Genomic DNA, 26,945 nt, shown 5'->3' on the forward strand with positions numbered 1-26,945 from the left:
ATCCCGCTCGGGTAACTTGTGCTGGACTTGGGTCAAGGGGTGCTGCCTGGGTTTCAGGGGCAGCATCAGGGCCAGGTTACTTGGGTGGGAGAGAGCGGAGACCGTAACCGTAAACCGTTTTGCAACGTTTAAGAAATGTGCCTCCCGTTGTGGGATGATGTTATGATTTATATGTTACCTTTTTACCTTTTTCAGAAAATAAAACCGGTGTTGGACGGGCAGCCCGCGGACGGTCTGCATTTTGCTAAGGGGGAATGTGACGCCCTGGGCAAGCCAGGGGTCACAGGTCATCACACCACCACACCCTACACCCCAGTTAGGAACACCAAGGCTACCAAAATCCTTGTTGCCTTCCTCCAGGGGCTGGTGTTCACACCAGGGGGTGGGCCAGGCGGTTGGCTCCGCCCACCGAAGAGTTCACAGCCCTGGAGGCGGGAAGAACCAGGCAGTTTAGCTCAGAGAGAGCTTGAGTAAACAGTGGAGGGAGGAAAGTGAAGTGAAGTAGAAGTGAAGTTGTAGTGAAGCTAAAGAGAGAAGCTGAAGTGACAGTAGTAAAGCCTGAAGTTGGTCCGGCTGTGTGCCAGGACAGTGTCAGCAAGGTCAGCAGACGGCGGTGACAGTCCGCAGGGGAGACTGCTCGGAGGTTGCTGGAAGGACCGCGGACGGGTAGTGGCCCGGCGGTCTGGAGCAGTATACGAAGAACAGTCAGCACCAGGGCAGGGGCCTCTCGGACCCCGGCAAGGCTAGGAGTCGCCGTAAATTTACCAAATCCGTCAGTGAAGGGAATGTCTGTCTCCAAACAACCAAGTCCCGATTGAAGGCAACAGTCCAACCATTGAGGAGAGACACCGCCACCGCCAGGGCACCAGTTTCTCAGGGCCAGCGCCTGCGGGCAAAGTAGGGCTCCTCCGGCCCATATCCAAGCCGGGGAGCGGGTTACCGGTGGGAACCCATCGCTACCAACACAGGAACATTAGGTGCAGGAAAAGGGACATCACCGTCACCTACTGGGGAAAGCAAGTGCAGCCGTCCGTGGGAACCGTCTTTCCAGCCGTGTGTTTTACCGAGAACTGTGTCAACGTCTGAGGCTGAGTGAGTACCACAGTGCCGCAAGGCACAGCGCTGCCCCCGCGTCCCTGCACCCCACCAAGCCCTGCATCTCCCACCTCATCACTGGGTCCCGGGATCACCAACCCCTACCCACGGAGGGGCAACACAACAACTGGCTGCTCCATACCATCCTTCCCGGGATCCCCATACAGAGCAGCGGTGGTGTCAACCAAATCACCACAACCTTGGGTGGCGTCACAGACAATAAACACTCCCCACACCCAAAAACCACCTTTCACTCACGGGCGAGGAGCGCCGCTAGAGTCCCCGGGATCCGGCCCATCGTTCGAGCCACCGAGCAGCAGCAGGCCGCAGCAGCCGCGGCAGCCGGACCCGAGCAGCAGTGGGAGAGCGCGGCGTCCCCTCCTCCGCCCGCGACAGGAAGGATGGGAGAGATTGCTGGTCATCACACAAGCATTTGGATAACAGCTATTTTATGCGTATGACGAAACCAATTTTGATTAAGTCCAACTCTGTATAATTAAAGGTACTTGATCCAGATGCAATTTGGAGGTCAGAACTTAAACAGTCTCATGTAAAATGTTAGTTTTTTAAAAAGGAACTCTCTGTCTCTATATGCAGGATGTCAGAAGCCACATCCTATCTGTACTGAAAGCTGGCATTAGAGTTGTGTCTAAATTATGCAATTATAAAGGATACGTGTAAGACGTATTCTACACTTGTGTGATTTTTTACACCGTGTTTTAATGTGTCACTGGATTTCACAATACAAACTGAATACATCACTTTATATATTGTGAGTTACTATTTATGGACAACCGTGAGACAAAAAGTGATGCTGAGTAACAACTCACAGATAAACTGTGATGCAAGAAAGGTAGGAGGTCTGGGGGTCAGATACCAAGAGATCTCCCTCAAGCAGAGAGATAAGACAAAGGGTTAATCAGGTCAGAGTCCAAGGTCAAAATTCGAGGGAGGTAGAAGAGCAAGAGAAAGTGGCTAGACAAAACAGATGGTCAAAGGCAAGGTCCAAGATCGGGCAGTAAAAGATCAAAAAAACAGAGCACTATAAACAAGGCACACACACCACCGAGCTAAGGCTATGACTGGCAATAGTCAGACAACAGTCAGCCAGCTAGATAGCCAGGTAATAGCTCATAAGGGGAGACACCTAAAAGAAACTAAGCATGCCTAGGCCCTGATTGGGCGACTGGATTGTCATTCACAATACTGACAGCTCAGCACTACACACCCAAAGATAGGACAGCTGAGCTGTCACTCACAAAACTGACAGCTCGGAATGCTATTGAATTTATAGAATGACTGAGCTGTCACTGAGTACAGGATACAGTGAGTGGCGGAATCGTGACACAGATCTCTTAAACCTGGTGCGCCTGGTGTGCTTACTTTGGAAATCCATGCGTGAAAGGCTGTATAATCTATTGCAATGTGTAGTTTAGGAGTCCAGCACTGTGGCTTTAGGTGGGCTCCTAAAATGCCAAAACTAATATCATCAGGAAAACTTTCAAAAACAGTTGTGCATTCATTGTGAATGGATTTTCAAAAAAAGGTATGCCAGCCTCATCAGATCTAAAGGCCCCCAAACACATTAGACTATGGGGGCCTCCCAACTATACCGCAACAGATCATCATGCAGTTTGTATATATTGTGAAATCGTCTGGGAGGACCCTTTAAGTTATGCGCACACATCTTTTAGACATTATTATTATTATAATTATTATTATTTATTATTATAGCTACATCAATTCCATGGCGCTTTACCTGTGAAAAGGGTTTACATAATAGGGACAAGTACAATAATCATAAACAATACAAGACACAGACAGGTACAGGAGGATAGAGGTCCCTGCCCGCGAGGGCTCACAGTCTACAAGGGATAGGTGAGGATACAGTAGGTGAGGATAGAGCTGATTGTGCGGAGCTGTATCAGACTGAGGGTTACGGCAGGTTGTAGGCTTGTCGGGAGAGGTGGGTCTTCAGTTTCCTTTTGAAGCCTGCCAAGGTAGGCGAGAGTCTGGTGTGTTGAGGCAGAGCATTCCAGAGTATGGGGGAGGCACGGGAGAAATCTTGGATGCGATGGTGGGAAGAGGAGATGAGAGGGGAATAGAGAAGGAGATCTTGTGAGGATCGAAGGTTACGTGCAGGTAAGTACCGGGAGATTAGGTCACAGATGTAGGGAGGAGACAGGTTGTGGATGGCTTTGTATGTCATGGTAAGTGTTTTGAACTGGAGTTGTTGGGCATTGGGAAGCCAGTGAAGGGATTGGCAGAGAGGAGAGGTCGGGGAGTAGCGGGGGGGACAGGTGGATTAGCCGGGCAGCATAGTTTAGAATAGATTGTAGGGGTGCGAGACTGTTAGAAGACATGAACGCACATAGAGTATTTGCCAAATTTTACAGGGCGGAAGATGCTTCAGGATACTTCTGGCATTTTTTGTCTTGAAGCTGTTTTCTTAAACATGTTTTAATGAATTTCCTCTGTATTTTTTGGCGTTGTCTTTGCCGGCAGTGTTTTTGATAAAACTTTTTTATATAAGGTAGTAAGCCGCCTGAAGAATGGACCGGTCACTTCTTCTAACCCCTTCACATCAGTTACAAGAAGCTTAAAAGGAATGAACATACAGTATGCACTGCCTAACATGTACGCTTTATTTAATATTTTCTCCCGTAGACACATACAGTGGCAAAGGTTGGAGGCCTTTCTTAGTGGTTTACAGAAGGGAATACTCTGATTTACACAGCAAACATATATATATTTTTTTATTATTATTATTTTTTTATTTTACTGCTATAATATAGTAACAAATAGGTGTGTTAGCCTTACCTGATATGTGTTGTCAAAGCTGTCATACATAAACCTTGTGATGAGAGACGTCTTTCCAACTATAAGATAAAAAAAAAATGACATTCATACGTTGAACATGACACAAAGGTTTTGTCTGTAGCACACACTTAATATTGTATATTTATTCAGCTTTGCTATGTTTGCATTCAAAAGCCACACAAAATAATATTTCGAGACCCTGCATTTAGAGGGGCTATCCACTTATAAGCAGCTTCCTTCATGCTGGTGTCCAAGACTAGTACGAGAATTACTCTTTATATTAGCTCTATGTTCAGGTTATTCAACTTACAGCGGGTGAAATAAGTATTGAACACGGCACCAATTTTCAAACTAAATATATTTCTAAAGGTGCCATTTAGTGCACACAGGCAAGAAATTAAATCACAGATCTCCAAAAATTAAGTTAGATGTAATAATGAATAATGACAAAGGGAGAAAGTATTGAACATATGAAGAAAGAAAGATGCAAAGAGCTATAGAAAGTCATGACACCAGGTGAAATTCATCAGTAATTTGAAAGCAATCCTGCCACTCAGTGAAAAATAATATCAGCTGGTTCAACTGATGGCCTATAAAAAGGTGTCTCATTATGAAGGTGCCAGACAAGAAACATCTCATGATGGGTAAAACCAGTGAGCTGTCTCAAGACTATTAAAACCTTTTTGTTGCAAAACATACTGATGGTATTTGTTACAGAAAAATTTCTAAACTCCTGAAGGTTGCAGTAAGCACTGTTTGGGCCATAATCCAGAAATGGAAAGAACATCAGTTAATTATAAATGCAGCCCCAATCAGGTCTTCCCTGCAAGATTTCAGACAAAGGAGTTATTCAAGAGTCAAGAACCACCTGTGGAGAGCTACAGAAAGACCTGGAATCAGCAGGTACAATGTTTCAAAAATAACAATAAGTAATGCACTCATCCTCCATGGCCTGTATGTATACTCACTGCACAAGACTCTATTGCTTAACAAAAAGAATGTTTAAGTACTTATTAAGTTTGTTCATCAACATTTAGACAAGCCTGTGAAATACTGGGAGATTATAGTCTGGTCAGATGAGCCCAAAATTTAACTCTTTGGATGCCATAATACACACCATGTGTGGAAGCCAAAAGGCACTGCATAACACAAAAAAACCCCAGTATACCAACAGTGAAGTTTGGAGGTGGGAATATCATTGTGTGGGGCTGTTTTTCAGCATATGGCACTAGCATACTTCATCTATTTAAAGGAAGGCTGAGTGGACAAACGTACCGATACATTCTTGATAAAAATCTGCTAACATCTACCAGGATGATGAAGATGAAACAAGAGTTCACATTTAGTCAAGACAATGATCCCAAACACGCAGCCAAGGAAACTCTCAATTGGTTTCAGAGAAAGAAAATAAAGTTGCTAGAATGGCCCAGCCAATCACCTGACCTGAATCCAATAGAAAATGTATGGAAGGAACTAAAGCTCAGAAGTCATAGAAGGAGCCCACAGGACCTTCAGGATTTGCAGAGTGTTTGTTTGGAGGAATGGCCAAAAATCATACATGAGCAATGCATGTGACTAGTTTCTCCATACAAGAGGCATTTTGAAGCTGTCATCACCAACAAAGGTTTTTGTATGAAGTAGTGAATAAATTTCAGTAGCTTGTTCAATACTTTTTTTCATTATAGCACATCAATAAATTTATGGCCATCTGTAGTTTGATTTTTTTTGCCTGTGTGTATTGGATAAAGTGTTATCGACATCTGGTGAGAAATTCATGTCAATAGCAAATTAAGAAATATTTTTACTTAGAAAATTGGTGACGTGTTCAATACTTATTTTACCTACTGTACATCCTAAAAAAATAACCCAACCCCACAATTATTGTATGGGTACATTTCAGAACAGTACTTAATTAGCAACACACAGTTGTGATCATGATTGTAGCACGCCAGTTATCCCAAACCATTTTTACATCTAAAAGCCACATTAAGTATAATCATATGCAAAAGCCATTTTCCCTAGTATGCAAAAAATAAAATTTAGAGACCTTTACAGATAGAGTGTGTCACAGGGTCCTTCTCCGTTATCACACAATCAACAGAGAGAGAGATGAGTGAGCAATCCAAAGAACATTAGTTCCAAGCAAGTCAGAAGGTCCATAAAAATGATCCACCAGACAGAGGGTAAAATAGTCCAGTAATGGCATAAATGTCCCGGAGATCAGTCACAATCCTGCAGCAGTCCTTTTCCAGGGAAATCAGGGTTTCTCACAGTCTCTTTGGGTGTCAGCTTCTCACTCAAAGGATAAATCTTACTCCTTCTCTCATGCCTTTTTCAGCCAGAATGAATAATCCCCCAGGTAAGCAGAGAGTTTAGGTGGATCCCAGGTACCCCTCCCCCAGAGTTAGGGACAAAAGCCCGGCAGGGGGTGATTACCTGCAAACAGGAATATGTACACACAAGGAATACACAGAATGGACAGAGCACCATGCCTAAAATACGAACCTACACAAAATTTTACAAACTCCCCCATATTCCACCATCACAGTGGATATAAAAAGTTTGTACAACTCTGCTAAAATGGCATGTAAGAAAAATCATACCAAGAAGAATCATTTCAGAACTTTTTCCACCTTTTTCCACACTCACACCCATGAGTAGTGGAATAGGGGGAATGGAAGGAATGACTGCACTCCGCAAGTACTAAAAGCACCACTTCGGACCTGGCTCCCTAAAAGGCTGTGAAAGAGTTTTTTGTACCTCCTGAAGGACATACTGCCAACAAGGGGAGAGTGAGGTGTGCAGGAGCAAACACAAACCCAGAGTGAGATAAACTGGAATAAGACAAGGAAGAGCAGCTTAGAAGGAAAACAAAACTTCACACAGCAGGCACTGTAAACCCCCTAAGCTGTAGGGCTGGAACTCCCAGAGATACATTCACATAGAGATATAGCCAGCAAGGAAGTGAGGTGAGAGGTGGACATACATAATAACCCAACCCAGAATGTGATAGGGCAAACCACAACAGAGAGACACCAAGAAGGGAAAACAAAGGATAGAAAGCATCAGCATTTAGAGAGGGAAGAAAAAAGCAATAGCCCAGCAGATGAGGAACTGATCAGAAAAAGGTCACTGGTTAAAATTCCCAAACTGAGTCATGACACCTTGCGCTTTTCCATTTTGTACTTTGTTATTTTCTCCCCTTCTTCTAAGAGCCATAACTTTTTATTTTTCCATTTGCATAGCCATATGAGGGCTTGTTTGTTTTGCATTGAAATTGCAAAAAAAGTGCAATTTCTTAAATGTTTTTTGGGATTTTTATTTACCATGTCCACTATATGGTAAAATTGATCTGGCAGTATGATTCTCCAGGTCAATATGAGTACACAGATACAAAACATGTAAAGTGTTTTTAAGCAGTAAAAAAAATTCCAAAATTTGTAAGAAATCTTTTTTATTTGCTTTTTTTTTTTGCTTATGTCTCCATTTTCCAAAACCCATAACATTTTAATTTCTCTGGATATTGAGCTGTGTGAGAGCTTATTTTTTGCACCCTGAGCAGACATTTTTGGAGATACTATGCATGCCTGGATAGATACAATATTTTGATAGGCTCCTATTGCATTTTATTTCAATGTTGTGGCTGCCAAAACAAATAATTCTGGCAAAAGCAGCAATACCAAATATATGTATTCTTATTTTTTTTTTTATGGAGCAAAGAGTAGTGATTTGAACTTTTGTGTTGTTTTTTTTTCATATTTTTAAAAACTTTTTTTTTACTTTTTACTGTATATAATTGTCCTTTTTTTTAATTGAAGCTGCGATTGTCTATTGCTTGTGCTGTACATAACAGTGCATCAGCACTGTTATGAGGAGCAAAATCACAATCTCCTATGAATGCCGGCCACGGTCTGGCTTTCACAGGATGATCAAAATGACAGGCACGCCGGTTATCATACTAAAATAAACATTGATGAAAAGACAAGAACAAGAACATGGCAGCTCTCCTACCTTTCTCCTTACTCTTTGCCTGCCTCATGTCTCTAACTGACAGGTCACTCAAGTTTCAATGAACTGTCAGTTAAAGACAGGAGGTAGGCAAGAGACAGAAAAACTGTAAGGACAGGGCAACAGTGTTGTAAGGGCGGGGCAGGAGAGCTGTAAGGGCAGGGCAGGAGAGCTCTAAGGGCAGGAGAGCTGTAAGGGCAGGGCAGGAGAGCTGTAAGGGCAGGAGAGCTGTAAGGGCAGGGCAGGAGAGCTCTAAGGGCAGGGCAGAACAGCTGTAAGGGCAGGAGAGCTGTAAGGGCAGGAAAGCAGTAAGGGCAGGGCAGGAGAGCTGTAAGGGCAGGGCAGGAGAGCTGTAAGGACAGGAGAGCTGTAAGGGTGGGGCAGGAGAGCTGTAAGGGCAGGAGAGCTGTAAGGGCGGGGCAGGAGAGCTGTAAGGGCAGGGCAGTAGAGCTGTAAGGGCAGGGCAGGAGAGCTGTAAGGGCAGGACAGGACAGCTGTAAGGGCAGGGAAGGAGAGCTGTAAGGGCAGGGCAGGACAGCTGAAAGGGCAGGGCAGGAGAGCTGTAAGGGCAGGGCAGGAGAGCTCTAAGGGCAGGAGAGCTGTAAGGGCAGGGCAGGAGAGCTGTAAGGGCAGGAGAGCTGTAAGGGCAGGGCAGGAGAGCTCTAAGGGCAGGGCAGAACAGCTGTAAGGGCAGGAGAGCTGTAAGGGCAGGAAAGCAGTAAGGGCGGGGCAGGAGAGCTGTAAGGGCAGGGCAGGAGAGCTGTAAGGGCAGGAGAGCTGTAAGGGTGGGGCAGGAGAGCTGTAGGGGCAGGAGAGCTGTAAGGGCGGGGCAGGAGAGCTGTAAGGGCAGGGCAGGAGAGCTGTAAGGGCAGGGCAGGAGAGCTGTAAGGGCAGGACAGGACAGCTGTAAGGGCAGGAAAGGAGAGCTGTAAGGGCAGGGCAGGAGAGCTGAAAGGGCAGGGCAGGAGAGCTGTAAGGGCAGGAGAGCTGTAAGGGCGGGGCAGGAGAGCTGTAAGGGCAGGAGAGCTGTAAGGGCGGGGCAGGAGAGCTGTAAGGGCAGGGCAGGAGAGCTGTAAGGGCAGGGCAGGAGAGCTGTAAGGGCAGGGCAGGAGAGCTGTAAGGGCAGGGAAGGAGAGCTGTAAGGGCAGGGCAGGAGAGCTGTAAGAGCAGGGTAGGAGAGCTGTAAGGGCAGGGCAGGAGAGCTGTAAGGGCAGGGCAGGAGAGCTGTAAGGGCAGGACAGCTGTAAGGGCGGGGCAGGAGAGCTGTAAGGGCAGGAGAGCTGTAAGGGCGGGGCAGGAGAGCTGTAAGGGCAGGGCAGAACAGCTGTAAGGGCAGGGCAGGAGAGCTGTAAGGGCAGGGCAGGAGAGCTATAAGGGCAGGGCAGGAGAGCTGTAAGGGCAGGGCAGGAGAGCTGTAAGGGCAGGGAAGGAGAGCTGTAAGAGCAGGGCAGGAGAGCTGTAAGAGCAGGGTAGGAGAGCTGTAAGGGCAGGGCAGGAGAGCTGTAAGGGCAGGGCAGGAGAGCTGTAAGGGCAGGACAGCTGTAAGGGCGGGGCAGGAGAGCTGTAAGGGCAGGAGAGCTGTAAGGGCGGGGCAGGAGAGCTATAAGGGCAGGGCAGGAGAGCTGTAAGGGCAGGGCAGGAGAGCTGTAAGGGCAGGGAAGGAGAGCTGTAAGGGCAGGGCAGGACAGCTGAAAGGGCAGGGCAGGAGAGCTGTAAGAGCAGGGTAGGAGAGCTGTAAGGGCAGGGCAGGAGAGCTGTAAGGGCAGGGCAGGAGAGCTCACTGGTCTTCTAGTTACACAGGTGATTTTGGGACTCAAGATTGGTGTGGGACCCAGAATTTGGACCCCCCCAGCAACCATACATTTATAGATATTTTTATATATTTGTGAATACCATACAAATTATTGTAACTATGTTCTGTATTGGATATACATGGAATCTATACTATAACGCACCACAATATAACGTCATTATAATAATTATATTTTATTAGAGAACAAATATATAAAATACATAGAAGAAAACATCAACACCAATACAATTTAATTAAAAATACTAGCACCATAGGGATGAAAAAAATCATATGCAAAAATATATATCCACCCTATAAATCCCAAAATTAATAAATAGAATATTACATAAGTGAATATATATAACATGAGTGAATATATATATATATATATATATATATAGTAAATATATGAGGACCAATATAAATAAATTATATATGTGTAGATATAGTTGTATAAAAATGTAAAATACTGCATAAATATATTAAGATCCCATACACACACTATTCAGTAATAAATAAATAATTTAAGGAATATGGGAAAACAGTAAGTGAAAAAAAACAAAAATGTAGATGGTGATTGTATGTAATGTATCACTAATAATTGAGCCAATCACTACCATGAAGAAAAATAGGCAATCAGAGAATAGGTCACAAACAGAAAATCCTCACAGTATATGCACAGGTCCAATAGAACTGCAGAGTAAGTATATACGAAAGTACTAACCCAGAGGTGCCAGGAGGAGGACCCAACAAGCGTTTCGCTGGGCTTTGCCGTTTCATCTCGGCTTTGTATAGACACATATATGAATACTAATATTTCTGTTCTCTTTTCTCTCTTCTTATCTATACATTGTACTATCTCTAGGATGTTTATATTTCACTATTTATATTTATATGATCTTATGACCACTAACCCTTGCTACTATTGTGCCCAGAACCATGATCAATGTGATCAGGAACAGAACAGTACAATTGTTTTACACAAGCATCAACTTGCTGAGGGTTGAACCTCCTGGAGGCAGTTCCCGGAACAGCTGTGGAGGTGAACCAGGCCTCCGTCCTTCAGGTCTTGAGAGACCTGGAAGAAGGAAAAGGAGTGAGGCTGAGTTGAGTGCCCATCCTCTCTAATTGTCGGCCGATGGTCATGTTATCTGGGGTTACTACCAAAGACCCTACTGGAAGATGAGTGAAAACCAAATGGGTCCCCAAATGGGTGAGTTAAAGGCGGAAGAGACTCAGTTGGGCAAAATACCCTGTTGGTCAGAAAAGGCATAGAAGTTATGGGGGCTGTATATATTGTCTATATGGTCAATGGGGCCAAGACTGTGTTTTGTTTCCCCCCTCCAAGTTTTGTGCCTGTTGCGCATCCCCCTACTGGATTGGAAGGACTCCGAGTCATATGTACTTGCTCAGGTTAAGATTGGCCTCTTCAACGTCAGCGCGGCTGGAGGAAGATATTGCATCAGCCAAGGACTTGAACCCGATAGCTCTTAAGGACTGTGCCTGAAAACCCTGAGGACTTTACCCCACAAAGACCTTTGGAGTTTGCCCCCAAATTCTTTGAACTTTGCCTCTGAGAGACTGTGCCTTAAGGCTACTTTACACACTGCGATATCGGTCCCAATATCGCTTGTGTGGGTACCCGCCCCCATCTGTTGCGCGACACGGGCAAATCGCTGCCCGTGCCGCACAACATTGCCCAGACCCGTCACACATACTTACCTGCCCGGCGACGTCGCTGTGACCGGCAAACCGCCTCCTTTCTAAGGGGGCGGTCCGTGCGGCGTCACTGCGACGTCACTGAGCGGCCGCCCAATAGCAGTGGAGGGGCGGAGATGAGCGGGACATAACATCCCGCCCACCTCCTTCCTTCCTCATAGCGGCCGGGAGGCAGGTAAGGGGAGCTTCCTCGTTCCTGCGGCGTCACACATAGCGATGTGTGCTGCCGCAGGAGCGACGAACTACATCGTTACTGCTGAAATTCAAGAAAAATTGAGTCATATTCCAAAAATATATATACATTTTATTAGACATAGTTAATAATTCATACATTAATTAGTCAGGAACAGGGGAAGGGAAAAAGGGGGGAGGAGAATGAAGTGCAAGGGTAGGGCAGCAGTCACCACAGATTAAGGTTCATGGCAAGCACTATATCAAATTTTATTGTGGGCGACAGCATGTGTCGCGGGCCAGGAAGGAGGGTGTCAGCACACTACACTCACCCCTTCTGCTCGGGTCCGGCGGCTGCTGCTCAGTGGTGGCTCGAGCTGTGGGCCGGATCCCGGGGGTTTCTCGAGCGGCACTCCTCGCCCGTGAGTGAAAGGGGGTTTGTTGGGTGTGGGTATTGTCCGTGACGCCACCCACGGTTGTGGTGATTTCACCACCGCTGCTCAATACGGGGATCCCGGGGATGGTGATGCGGAGCAGCCAGGTGTTGTGTTGCCCCTCCGTGGGTAGGGGTTGGTGATCCCGGGGCCCGGTGATGGCTTGGGGGGTGCAGGGCCTGGTGGGCGCAGGGACGCGGGGGCAGCGCTGTGCCTTGCGACACTGTGGTACTCACTCAGCCTGAGACGTTGACACAGTTTCTACGGTAAACCAAATGGCTGGTAAGACGGTCCCACGGACGGCTGCACTTGCTCTCCCAGTAGGTGACGGTGGTGTCCCTCTTCCTGGCACCTTTGTGTACTTGTTGGTTGCGATGGGTCCCCACCGGTAACCGGCTCCCCGGCTTCAAGCTGGACCGGAGGAGCTCTACTCTTTGCCCGCAGGCGCTGGCCCTGAGAAACTGGTGCCTTGGCGGTGGCGGTGTCTCTCCTACACTGGCTGGGCTGTTGCCTTCAATCGGGACTTGGTTGTTGGGGGATCTACGTCCCCTTCACTGACGGATTCGGCAAATTATGGCGACTCCAAGCCTTGCCGGGGTCCGAGAGGCCCCTGCCCTGGTGCTGACTGTCCTTCGGAACACTGCTCCAGACCACCGGGCACACAGCCTCCGGGGTCCTTCCAGGAACTTCCAAACGGTCCCCCTCCAGACAGTCACCGCCGTTGCTGACCTTGCTGACCTGTCCTGCACACAGCTGGACTACTTCAGGCTTCTGCACACTCTTTCTGTTCTGTCACCACTCTTGCTTTCCTCCTTTACTACTTTTCTTCCTTCACTTTCACTTAGCTGTTTTCTCAAGCCCTGGCCGGGCTACTCTCGTTGTTTACTCTCTCATGTCCCTCCCTGGACTTAACTAACTGGTTTTTCCCGCCTCCAGAGCTGTGATCTCCTCGGTGGGCGGAGCCAACCGCCTGGCCCACCCCCTGGTGTGAATCATCAGTCTCTGGAGGAAGGCAACAAGGATTTTTGGTTAGCTTAGGTGTTCCTACCTGGGATGTAGGGTGTGGTGGTGTGTGACCTGTGTCCCCTGGCTTGCCCAGGGCGACACATTCCCCCTTAGCAAAATGCAGACCATCCGCGGGCTGCCGTCCAACACCGGTTTTATTTTTCTGTAAAAGATAACATGGTAACGGTAACATAAATACATTTTTAATAACTCTTCCCATAACGGGAGGCACATTTGTTTTAACAATGCATAACGGTTTACGGTTACGGTTTCCGCTCTCTCCCACCCAAGCAACCTGGCCCTGATGCTGCCCCTAAAGCCCAGGCAGCACCCCTTGACCCACAGTCCTGCACACGGTACCCGAGCGGGATCTGTCCTTCCCCTCCAGAGGGTAGCCACCGGTTCCTTTGATGGCTGGGCCCCAGCCTGCTCTGCTCGGGGCCCTCCCTCCAACCTGCCTCTCCGGAGGCGGCATTGCGGAAACGGTAACGGCAAACAACATATTTACAAGCCACTTAACGTTTGTGGGTGCCCTGCAAGTTCACGGGCTTGTCCATGGATAGTTCCCATGCAAAACTTTTTAACGGTCCCCACGGGGACAACGGTGCCGGCTCCAGCCGGTTCAATCACAAAGCAAATCAGGTTAAACTTCGGTAATCATTTTCATCATTAGCAGAACTTCCAAACTTTTAAACAAACAAAGTGGTGGTCCCAACGGGGACTGGACAACGGTGCTCCGCTGCCCTACTCATACTCTTCCGCTGAGGCGGACCCATCCTCTGCCACCAGCATATCCAACTTGCACTGACATGCCTGCTGTGACAGGGGCACCCGGTACCCATTTCCACCGGTATGCGAGGTGTGGAAAACCACGGGGTCTCCCACAGAGCGGAAACGCTCACTTGCTTCCTCAAGCTCAACAGAGGACCCGGGGTTGGGGCCATCACTTCTTGTTCCTGCGTCAGGCGGGTTGCCGCCAGCTGCCGCAGCCTCCTGGCCTCCAGCGTCCAGCACTTCAGACCCTTCTGCGGTAACACGGAGCAGCAGATTAGGCGAGCTTACACTGAGGTGCCCCATAAGTAACGGCAAGGGGGATGCAGAGGCCGAGACTAGGCCGGGCCTCTCAGCCGCAGCGGCCGGTCCTGATAGGACATAGGGACGTGGGTCACCAGTCGACTCTGCTACATCCAGTCCCTCTCCGTACCTCGGGACGGTTGTAATCAGCATCTCCACCTCGTTGGTCCACTGCTCCATCATCTGGAAGATTTGATCCTGCTGACGTTGATGGAATTTAATCACCCGGGCCTTCATCCAGGCCACAGTCCCGGGCTCGAGGTCTGGCACAGTCACTACTGGGACTTCTGGCACCATTCTGTTAAGGGGCCGCGGTTCTAGCGGTTCCCCCTGGTGCACTTCAGGGCCGTCCTGGGCGTCTGCAGCCGGCTGGTCCGCCGGAGCGGCTGGGCAGGGTATCGCTACCGGTTGGGCAGGTAGCGGGCCTAATGGCAGGGCGGCAGCAACTATCACGGGTAGCGGGGAGAGAGGCAGGGTGAGCGGAAGCCGGCCGGGCCCCTCAGCTCCAACAGCCGATCCTTCAGGAATACAGGGGCGTAGGTCGCTTACCCACTCCTCCAAATCCTCTTCTACCTCGCGTCTCCACATAGCAGCCACCACGTCCGCCATGTCGGTCTCCCACTCCTCCAGGAGGAGTTGCATATGGGTCTGCAGACGGTTACTCAGCGGGACGGTCCGGTCCCTCAACCACGTCGCCGTGCCGGGCGCGGGGGCTTTCTCGTTGGGAGTAGGGTTGTACATCTTGGCAATCGTGCCTTCCAGGAACCCAGTACTGCTGCAGAGTCCTGGCGTCTCTGCTTTTATAGCTGCAGCTACATGCAGCCAGCCGCCATCGCGTCCCCCTTAGCTCTTTCCGGCCCCTCCTCTCTCGGGGCGGGGTTTTGGCCTTCGCGCCTCTACTGCTCGAGAAGACGCTCGAGCGGGAACTTTTCGCGCCAAAGATGGCGGCTTCTGAAATTTTTCTGCCGGATACCTCCGGTGGTAACAAGGCGCACCTCTACCAGACGGCAGAGCGGTAAGATCCTGTTCGTGACGCTAAGTTGTCGCGGGCCAGGAAGGAGGGTGTCAGCACACTACGCTCACCCCTTCTGCTCGGGTCCGGCGGCTGCTGCTCAGAGGTGGCTCGAGCTGTGGGCCGGATCCTGGGGGTTTCTCGAGCGGCACTCCTCGCCCGTGAGTGAAAGGGGGTTTGTTGGGTGTGGGGATAGTTTATTGTCCGTGACGCCACCCACGGTTGTGGTGATTTCACCACCGCTGCTCAATACGGGGATCCCAGGGATGGTGATGCGGAGCAGCCAGGTGTTGTGTTGCCCCTCCGTGGGTAGGGGTTGGTGATCCCGGGGCCCGGTGATGGCTTGGGGGGTGCAGGGCCTGGTGGGCGCAGGGACGCGGGGGCAGCGCTGTGCCTTGCGGCACTGTGGTACTCACTCAGCCTGAGACGTTGACACAGTTTCTACGGTAAACCAAACGGCTGGTAAGACGGTCCCACGGACGGCTGCACTTGCTCTCCCAGTAAGTGACGGTGATGTCCCTCTTCCTGGCACCTTTGTGTACTTGTTGGTTGCGATGGGTCCCCACCGGTAACCCGCTCCCCGGCTTCAAGCTGGACCGGAGGAGCTCTACTCTTTGCCTGCAGGCGCTGGCCCTGAGAAACTGGTGCCTTGGCGGTGTCGGTGTCTCTCCTACACTGGCTGGGCTGTTGCCTTCAATCGGGACTTGGTTGTTGGGGGGATCTACGTCCCCTTCACTGACGGATTCGGCAAATTATGGCGACTCCAAGCCTTGCCGGGGTCCGAGAGGCCCCTGCCCTGGTGCTGACTGTCCTTCGGAACACTGCTCCAGACCGCCGAGCACACAGCCTCCGGGGTCCTTCCAGGAACTTCCAAACGGTCCCCCTCCAGACAGTCACCGCCGTTGCTGACCTTGCTGACCTGTCCTGCACACAGCTGGACTACTTCAGGCTTCTGCACACTCTTTCTGTTCTGTCACCACTCTTGCTTTCCTCCTTTACTACTTTTCTTCCTTCACTTTCACTTAGCTGTTTTCTCAAGCCCTGGCCGGGCTACTCTCGTTGTTTACTCTCTCATGTCCCTCCCTGGACTTAACTAACTGGTTTTTCCCGCCTCCAGAGCTGTGATCTCCTCGGTGGGCGGAGCCAACCGCCTGGCCCACCCCCTGGTGTGAATCATCAGTCTCTGGAGGAAGGCAACAAGGATTTTTGGTTAGCTTAGGTGTTCCTACCTGGGATGTAGGGTGTGGTGGTGTGTGACCTGTGTCCCCTGGCTTGCCCAGGGCAACACACATGCACACAGAACGACAGCGTTTAAGCAAACCGCACGGGGTACAGAACCGCAGCTAATGTATCGTGGGCACGGGATACAACCCAGCAGGAGTGATGTGAGTTAGAGGCCCATGGGTATTATGGTCATAATGCACAGGCAGTTGGGAGCACTCACTGTATTATCACATATAATTTAAAGTGCCACATATACATGGTGCTCACAATCATAGCGTGTGCTGCATACCATTATAGGGAAAATTATTTCCATTCCCTTCAAGGGCTAGCAAGGCTTATAAAGATGTGAGGGGCTACTTCAAATTGCGGGTTAGCTCCCGTCCCAGCGGTGAGGATTCAGCATTACGGTTATAACAGAGCCCGCTGTGCAATCAAGACCATGCTGTGGTCCTACATAGAGGAAGGTAGAAGAATAATTGTGCTTACCCATAAATGTCTTAGTGGTGAGAGCTGTCCAGCGGGCTCTGTTATAACCGTAATGCTGAATCCTCACCGCTGGGACGGGAGCTAACCCGCAATTTGAAGTAGCCCCTCACATCTTTATAAGCCTTGCTAGCCCTTGAAGGGAATGGGAATACTTTTCCCTATAATGGTATGCAGCACACGCTATGATTGTGAGCACCATGTATATGTGGCACTTTAAATTATATGTGATAATACAGTGAGTGCTCCCAACTGCCTGTGCATTATGACCATAATACCCATGGGCCTCTAACTCACATCACTCCTGCTGAGTTGTCTCCCGTGCCCACGATTTACTTTAGCTGCGGTTCTGTACCCCGTGCGGTTTGCTTAAACGCTGTCGTTCTGTGTGCATGCTGTCGTCCACAATAAAATTTGATATAGTGCTTGCCATGAACCTTAATCTGTGGTGACTGCTGCCCTACTCTTGCACTTCATTCTCCTACCCCCTTTTTCCCTTCCCCTGTTCCTGACTATTTAATGTATGAATTATTAACTACAGTTAGGTCCAGAAATATTTGGACAGTGACACAATTTTCGCGAGTTGGGCTCTGCATGCCACCACATTGGATTTGAAATGAAACCTCTACAACAGAATTCAAGTGCAGATTGTAACGTTTAATTTGAAGGTTTGAACAAAAATATCTGATAGAAATTGTAGGAATTGTACACATTTCTTTACAAACACTCCACATTTTAGGAGGTCAAAAGTAGAGTTGAGCGCGGTTCGTGGTTCGTGGTTCTCCAGTTCTAGGCTCGAGTGATTTTGGGGCATGTTCTAGATCGAACTAGAACTCGAGCTTTTTGCAAAAGCTCGATAGTTCTAGAAACGTTCGAGAACGGTTCTAGCAGCCAAAAAACAGCTAAATCATAGCTTGGTTTCTGCTGTAATAGTGTAAGTCACTCTGTGAATCACACTATTATCACATTTCAGTGTATAGTGTGCGTGAACAGCGCCTTCAGATCACTGCTGTTTCTATAATGGCGATCACCATTTTTTTTTTTTTTTTCTTGTCTTCCTTCCCTAAGCGCGCGCGTCTTGTGGGGCGGGCCAGCATGTCAGCCAATCACAGACACACACACAGCTAAGTGGACTTTGAGCCAGAGAAGCAACGGCATGTGTGATAGGATCTGCATGTCACATGTCCTTGCATTATAAAACCGGACATTTTCTTCACGGACGCCATTATCTGCCTTCTGCGTCTTTGGTGTCAGACATCAGTGTCGCAGCTCCGTCCTCCTGAGTCCTATAGCCGATACAGCTGTATGCGCTGCATACACAGCGTTAGACAGCTTAGGGAGAGCACATTCTAGCAGTCCTTTTAAGGGCTCAAAGCGGCAGGGTCAGAGAGCCATAGGTGACAGGTCCTGCAAACAGCAACAGCGTCTGTGTAGCCAAGGTCAGGGATTTCCTCCCTGCATTTCACCATTAGGAGGGAATAGAAAGGCAGGCTTCCATTCCTCTACCCAGAGCACCACAATCCTGCCACTGTACCCTCTTGTCCTCTGCACACTCCAACTGATAACTAAGCCATTATACTAGCAAACACTCAGTGTACCTAGTGGCATCCTATACGTGGCTATTGGACTTTGCTATAGTCCCACTAGTGCAAAGACATTTGCAGAGCACGTCTGCCTGCATTGCACACTCAAACTTTTTTAAACTAAGCCATTATACTAGCAAACACTCAGTGTACCTAGTGGCATCCTATACGTGGCTATTGGACTTTGCTATAGTCCCACTAGTGCAAAGACATTTGCAGAGCACGTCTGCCTGCATTGCACACTACAACTCATTGTTACTAAGCCATTATACTAGCAAACACTCAGTGTACCTAGTGGCATCCTATACGTGGCTATTGGACTTTGCTATAGTCCCACTAGTGCAAAGACATTTGCAGAGCACGTCTGCCTGCATTGCACACTCTAACTTTTTTAAACTCAGCCATTATACTAGCAAACACACAGTGTACCTAGTTGTATCCTAAACGTGGCTATTGTACTTTTGTCAATTCACAGTATTGGAACGTTATTTGCAGCACGTCTGCCTGCATTGCACACTCAAACTTTTTTAAACTCAGCCATTATACTAGCAAACACTCAGTGTACCTAGTGGCATCCTAAACGTGGCTATTGTACTTTTGTCAATTCACAGTATTGGAACGTTATTTGCAGCACGTCTGCCTGCATTGCACACTCAAACTTTTTTAAACTCAGCCATTATACTAGCAAACACTCAGTGTACCTAGTGGCATCCTAAACGTGGCTATTGTACTTTTGTCAATTCACAGTATTGGAACGTTATTTGCAGCACGTCTGCCTGCATTGCACACTCAAACTTTTTTAAACTCAGCCATTATACTAGCAAACACTCACTGTACCTAGTTGTATCCTAAACGTGGCTATTGTACTTTTGTCAATTCACAGTATTGGAACGTTATTTGCAGCACGTCTGCCTGCATTGCACACTCTAACTTTTTTAAACTCAGCCATTATACTAGCAAACACACAGTGTACCTAGTTGTATCCTAAACGTGGCTATTGTACTTTTGTCAATTCACAGTATTGGAACGTTATTTGCAGCACGTCTGCCTGCATTGCACACTCTAACTTTTTTAAACTCAGCCATTATACTAGCAAACACTCAGTGTACCTAGTGGCATCCTAAACGTGGCTATTGTACTTTTGTCAATTCACAGTATTGGAACGTTATTTGCAGCACGTCTGCCTGCATTGCACACTCAAACTTTTTTAAACTCAGCCATTATACTAGCAAACACTCACTGTACCTAGTTGTATCCTAAACGTGGCTATTGTACTTTTGTCTATTCACAGTATTGGAACGTTATTTGCAGCACGTCTGCCTGCATTGCACACTCAAAGTTTTTTAAACTCAGCCATTATACTAGCAAACACTCAGTGTACCTAGTGGCATCCTAAACGTGGCTATTGGACTTTGCTATAGTCCCACTAGTGCAAAGACATTTGCAGAGCACGTCTGCCTGCATTGCACACTCTAACTTTTTTAAACTCAGCCATTATACTAGCAAACACTCACTGTACCTAGTTGTATCCTAAACGTGGCTATTGTACTTTTGTCAATTCACAGTATTGGAACGTTATTTGCAGCACGTCTGCCTGCATTGCACACTCAAACTTTTTTAAACTCAGCCATTATACTAGCAAACACTCAGTGTACCTAGTGGCATCCTAAACGTGGCTATTGTACTTTTGTCAATTCACAGTATTGGAACGTTATTTGCAGCACGTCTGCCTGCATTGCACACTCAAACTTTTTTAAACTCAGCCATTATACTAGCAAACACTCAGTGTACCTAGTGGCATCCTAAACGTGGCTATTGTACTTTTGTCAATTCACAGTATTGGAACGTTATTTGCAGCACGTCTGCCTGCATTGCACACTCAAACTTTTTTAAACTCAGCCATTATACTAGCAAACACTCACTGTACCTAGTTGTATCCTAAACGTGGCTATTGTACTTTTGTCTATTCACAGTATTGGAACGTTATTTGCAGCACGTCTGCCTGCATTGCACACTCAAAGTTTTTTAAACTCAGCCATTATACTAGCAAACACTCAGTGTACCTAGTGGCATCCTAAACGTGGCTATTGGACTTTGCTATAGTCCCACTAGTGCAAAGACATTTGCAGAGCACGTCTGCCTGCATTGCACACTCTAACTTTTTTAAACTCAGCCATTATACTAGCAAACACTCACTGTACCTAGTTGTATCCTAAACGTGGCTATTGTACTTTTGTCAATTCACAGTATTGGAACGTTATTTGCAGCACGTCTGCCTGCATTGCACACTCAAACTTTTTTAAACTCAGCCATTATACTAGCAAACACACAGTGTACCTAGTTGTATCCTAAACGTGGCTATTGTACTTTTGTCAATTCACAGTATTGGAACGTTATTTGCAGGACGTCTGCCTGCATTGCACACTCAAACTTTTTTAAACTCAGCCATTATACTAGCAAACACTCACTGTACCTAGTTGTATCCTAAACGTGGCTATTGTACTTTTGTCTATTCACAGTATTGGAACGATATTTGCAGCACGTCTGCCTGCATTGCACACTCAAACTTTTTTAAACTCAGCCATTATACTAGCAAACACTCAGTGTACCTAGTGGCATCCTATCTGTGGCTATTGGACTTTGCTATAGTCCCACTAGTGCAAAGACATTTGCAGAGCACGTCTGCCTGCATTGCACACTCAAACTTTTTTAAACTCAGCCATTATACTAGCAAACACTCAGTGTACCTAGTTGTATCCTATACGTGGCTATTGTACTTTTGTCTATTCACACTACTGCAAATCTATTAGCAGCACCTCTGCATGACAACCTCGTGCTCTGTTTTTAATAAGCTATAATGATAGCACAAAATACTGCCATTTTGTGGCATCATAGAACTGGCTGTTGTATTCCATTAGTGCCCCACTGGTGACAAGCTATTTCTAGCACCTCTACATCACACCCTCATGCACATTTTGCTACGCTAATGTTATAGCAAACTCATGGAATTCATTGCTGCATTTGATAATTCGGAGGGATAGAAAGTCAGGCTTCCTTTAGCTTTTCCTTCTGTTCATAGACAGCATCTCCAAGACAAATTTCCCCTCCACGTCTAAGTGTGGAGAGGCAGCTAGTGCGCATGCGTGTGCCGATGTACCCCAGCTGCAGCATAATTACAGTGTTTCGCCTAGTGAGTATGCTCAGCCTGACTGTGCCATTCCTGACGCTAAGTCTTCATTTCGGGATACAGCGCATGCTCCCACACTAAGTGTGAAAAGCCTCTTTGCACAGGTGCTTGCATTCCGTGCCGGGTCTAAGTCCTGTTTTGTGCCTAGACACCATGCTAAAGCTGATAGTCTTTTTTCAGAGACTGTATTTCATGCTACTGAGCATGCTCAGGCACTTCCTGCATCAGAGACTAGGTCCGGTAATGAACTCTTTGGCCCTGGCCCTGATGTGGGGGTCCCATATAGACCACAGGGCATCAGGTGTCCTCCCAAATGGCTTGCAGAGGCCCACACCTATGACTTGTCACCGCATTATTGATGCTCAGACGATGACTGGTGAGGTGTTTGGGTCATGACAGCCATGAGGTCATCATTGAAGTTGCGTTTCCAAATAGGACGCTAGTTATGCCACTCATGACGTGTCACTCTACTTTTGTCTCCAGGAGGTGCATTGTGGTTCACCCTGGTTTGGGGCGGACACAGGTTATAAAAGGGGCTGGAGCCAACAAGGAGGTGCGCAGTCTTCTATTATGCTCCGAAAGAGCACACCTCCATGTGTTGAACCCATTGCGGCTTTAGGCCAGAGGTAGGCAGGGATAGGGTGGTGGATGCAGGCCACCACCACAGTTGGTAACGCAGAACGGTTAAGACCAGCTCCTGTCCTAACAGTCCTGCTTGTGCAGCCCAGTGGCATTAACAGGCCTGCTGCTGCTGATGCGCCTGCTGTCCACAGGTGTGGCCCCTACGCACACGGTCAGCGTACTCAATGGCCCCTGTGTTGTTAACAGGGAGTTCCTGGGCTGGGTGGGCATGTGGACCCTGTGACGCTAACAGGGCTCACAGTCTCCAGATCCGAATGGCGTCTAACTCGGTTCAGGCTACTATTAGTTTCATAGCCACACAGCTCTGTATCCTCCACCAAACCTTCAAGTTGCCAACCTCTCCTTTTCCAACTGGGAGCACGGTGGACACTGACTGCTGATGGGGATATATACCTTTCTCTTTCTTTTCTTATTAATTTTCGTTATATAGCGGTCACAGATTATATACCACTTTATCCAAATCTGCCAGTCCCACTGTAACAGATGTTGTTTCTTCAGCAAATGTTACAGTTGCTTAACCACCAAATCCACGGACCAAAATTTTTTTCCCCTTTCCAACACACCTGTTCCCCTTTCCAACAGCATCTGTCCTTTTTAAACTCATTTTGGGATATGACCAAAAGTGCAACTGTGCAGGGACACCGTACTCAACGCCATCTCAGCACAGCAGCCATCCCTCGGTCCCTCCGATGTGGACAAGTAAAAGACCATTTCCTCCTATCCATGACAAAGCGTTGAGATTCACTCTGTGCAGCACTGGTGTTTAGTGGAAAAGTAGATCTAAGATTGCGTACCACATTCTGCAGATACTCCTGTATACGTGCGTCTATTTCTATGGCAGGAATTATTTCGCCAAATTTTGTCTTGTACCGGGGATCTAACAGTGTGGCAACCCAGTATTCAGGATTACTTCAAATTCATACAATCCGAGGGTCATGTAGGTAGTGCAGCAAGAAGGCGCTCATGTGTCTTGTGCATCCAGGAGGACCAAGTCCTTGGTGTGTTGGTGGCAGAGAGGTGAGAATCGTGCATCCTTCCTCTGCCCTCTACCCACAACCTCGCACAACCGAAATGTGAGCAAGCTCTCACTCATCTGCTGAGTCTTCCATGCCCATCGCCAGTTCGTCCTCCATTTCTTCATGGGCTCCTGCACTTTCATCAACACTTTTTGCTGATACTATGCGCCCTTGTTAATCCCTCTCCCTCACCATGACTGCCGCATAGGTGCCGCTGACCATCTGGACCTCGTAGATCTTGTTATCCCTTCCGCATATGACTCCTCCTGTACTTCCTCCCCTTCCTCTTGTCCCAACACCTGACTCCGAATAATAATTACAGTGTGCTCCATCATGTAGATGACCAGAATTGTCACGCTGAGAATGACATTGCCAGTGCTAAACATCTTCGTCGACATTTGTAAACTGTGTAGCAGGGTGCATAGGTCCTTGATCTGACACCACTCCAGCAGCGTGATCTGCACCACCTCTTGATCAAGTTATCCCAGGCTATATGTCATACCGTATTTCAGCAGGGCTCTGCGGTGCTGCCACACACGCTGCAACATGTGCAGATTCAAATTCCTGCGTGTGGGCACATCGCATTTCAGGCGTTTAACCACCAGACCTAAAGACTTCTGTAAAGACGAAAGTTGTTGAGCTGCTGTGTACGCACGATGGAAGTGAGCACATAGCGAGCGTGCACGCTGCACAAGGCCATGTAGGCCGTGATGGTGTTTTAAAAATTGCTGGAGAATTAGGTTCAACACGTGAGCCATACAAAGCACGTGTGTCACATTGCCCTGACGATGGCCCGCAGCCAGGTTTGCATCATTGCCGCACACGGCTGTTAAGTCACCAACGGAGTCCGCTCCGTCAATTTGTACTCCGGTCGCCAGGTGACAACGTGTTCCTTTCATGAATATTGCTGATGATGGGAGAGTAGTCGATGCCAGCGGCGCAGGTGGACGCAGGTTATGCTCACCCACTGGGCTGCATTACCTTGACAGATGCAGAATCTCTGGCTGAATGTAGCTGGTGGGTATCTCACAGATGAAATACCATCATTCAGCTACAACCAATGGGAAGACACCACACCCTTTTTTATGCCCATCCTGTCTGCAGACCACTGCCAGACATAGCTATGAACCTCTGGTTAATTTTACCCCCAGTTCAGTTTTATGATTTTGTGTGCTTGTTACCTGACTACGTTTCCTGCTTGCTGTTTATGTACCTTGTTGGCCGATACGCATTTCACCTCTGCTTGTTTTCTGATTAAGTCCTGGCCGTCCCATTCTGTTCCTGTTCCTCAATTAATGTTTTGACCCTGCCTGACTACTATTCTCTGTAATAGCGGTGTGACTCACATTTCCCATACATTTCAAAGTAAAACTTTGACCGCCTGATGGCATTGAGCTCTGCTGCCAGCATAGTAAGGAGGTGTGTGGTAGTCCTTGTGCGCAGTTGCAAGGAAGGGTGGCCTGACCACACAGGGTTTGCGCCAAGGTAGAGGACCCACACGAGGTTGAAGAGGCAGAAGCAGTGTATTAACTTCTACATACAGAACAAGGATTGAAACAACTCGTGGGGACGGCAAGACTTGTACAGCAGACCCTTCTCCATCTCTCACCATAGTTTGCCAGTGCCCAGTCAGTGACATGTAATGACCCTGTCTATGCTTACTGGTCCAAGTATCTGTGTTGAAATGCACCCTGTCGCACACAGATTTTCTCAAGGAAGTGGTGATGTTGTGTGCGACATGCTGGTGTAGCGCGGGCATGCTTTTCTTGGAGAAGCAGTGGTGATTGGGCATCTGGTACTGGGGCACAGCGACAGACATAAGGTCTGTAAAATCCTGTGTGTCCACTACGCGTAAAGGCAGCATTTCGGTAGCCAACAGCTTACAGAGGGATAGAGTCAACCACTTAGCTTTGTCATGGGTCGCAGTAAGTGGCCTTTTATTTGACCACATCTGAGGGACAGAGATCTGGCTGCTGTCTGTAGACGGTGTTGAGTAGGGTGTCCCTGGAAAAATGCAGGTTTGTGAGAAAAGTGCAGGCGGAGACATGATGTTGCCTTCATCTTGCCTTCAGATCTGTTCATCTTGTATCATTTTTAAAAAACACAGCAAGCAAGGGTTACTCCAAGCGGAGTCTACCTTTTTTCCCAAAATTGGGCACACAGACACCCCATCAGTGGCAGCACTTGTGCCCTAGTTGCAAACAGGATGTTTTGATTTGCATCAAGCACATTCCAAATCCACAAGCATTTACTCTCCCCAGGATGACACAGGGGTAGTAAATTCCTTCTGGATCCATGACTTGTTCATTTTGATGAACGTCAGTCTGTCCACATTGTCACTGGACAGACGCGTGCGCTTATCTGTCAGCACACCCAGCAGCACTGAAGACACGTTCAGAGACAACGCTGGCAGCTGGACACGACAAAATCTTCAAGGCGTAACTGGAGAGCTCTTGACATTTTTCTAGATTTGAAGCACAAAAGGAGCAAGGCTCCATTTGCAAAGTCATTGCATCGATGTTCATTTGGAGATACTCCTGTATCATCCTCTCCATCCGTTGACTATGTGTCAGACTTGTTGTCTCTGGTGGCCTTGCAAAGGAGGGTCTTAAAAAATTATGAAAAGATTCCATAAAATTGCTGTTACCAGCACCAGATACGGTCCTACTGGTACAGGTAGACTGTTGAAGATGACGAGGCCGTCCCATGTTTGTCAAGTTACAACTGGGAGAATCACTCCCTTCACCTGCACGGTTGTTTGGTGGAAAAGCCGAGCTAAGATCGAGTAACAGCTTCTGCTGATACTCCTGCATACGTGCGTCCCTTTCTATGGGTGGAATTATGTCACAAAATTTGGACTTGTCCCGGGGATCTAATAGTGTGGCAAGCCAGTAGTCATCATCACTTCTAATTTTGACAATACGAGGGTCATGTTGGAGGTAGTGCAACAAGAAGGCACTCATGTGTCTTGCGCAGCCATGCGGACCAAGTCCACGCTGTGTTTGTGGCATAGAGGTGCTAACCGTTCTTTCTTCCTCTGTCATCTCCCCCCAACCTCTTTCAACTGAAATTTGACCAAGGTCCCCCTCATCTGCTGAGTCTTCCATGTCCATGGACAGTTCGTCCTCCATATCTTCATGTCCTCCTGCACCTTCCTCAACATCTCGCCTGCTACCATGCGCCCTTGTTGATCCCTGTCCCCCATGGTCCCATGCCTGCCGCGTTGGTGATGATGAACGTCTGGACCTTGGTGATGTTGTTGTGTCTTGCGCATATGAATCCTCCTGTAGTTCCTCCCCTTCCTGTTGTCCCAGCCCCTGACTACGAATAGTGTTTAGCGTGTGCTCCAGCATGTAAATGACTGTAATCGTCATGCTGATAATGGCATTGTCAGCGCTAAACATATTCGTCGCCATGTCGAAACTGTGCAGAAGGGTGCATAGGTCCTTGATCTGAGATCACTCCATCAGAGTGATCTGCCCCACTTCTGCATCTCGTTGGCCCAGGCTATACATCATGACGTATTGCACCAGGGCTCGCCGGTGCTGCCACAGTCGCTGTAACATGTGGAGAGTTGAATTCCAGCGTGTCGCCACATCGCATTTCAGGCGATGAACCGGCAGGCCGAAAGACTTCTGGAGCGATGCAAGTCCCTCAGCTGCGGCGCTTGAACTGCGGAA

General features: G+C 48.0%; 1 protein-coding gene across 1 annotated transcript in view; it reads right to left on the bottom strand.

Annotated features, from left to right (window-relative positions):
* The window catches only part of RAB6B (RAB6B, member RAS oncogene family), a 121,272-nt gene that overhangs the window by 54,526 nt on the left and 39,801 nt on the right, over positions 1-26,945 (bottom strand). Inside the window, exon 2 of the mRNA XM_075340999.1 lies at positions 3,916-3,974. Coding sequence (XP_075197114.1) covers positions 3,916-3,974 — 59 coding nt within the window. The remainder of the gene's footprint in view (positions 1-3,915; positions 3,975-26,945) is intronic.

This window comes from Anomaloglossus baeobatrachus, chromosome 3 (assembly GCF_048569485.1).
Source record: "Anomaloglossus baeobatrachus isolate aAnoBae1 chromosome 3, aAnoBae1.hap1, whole genome shotgun sequence".
NCBI lineage: Eukaryota > Metazoa > Chordata > Amphibia > Anura > Aromobatidae > Anomaloglossus > Anomaloglossus baeobatrachus.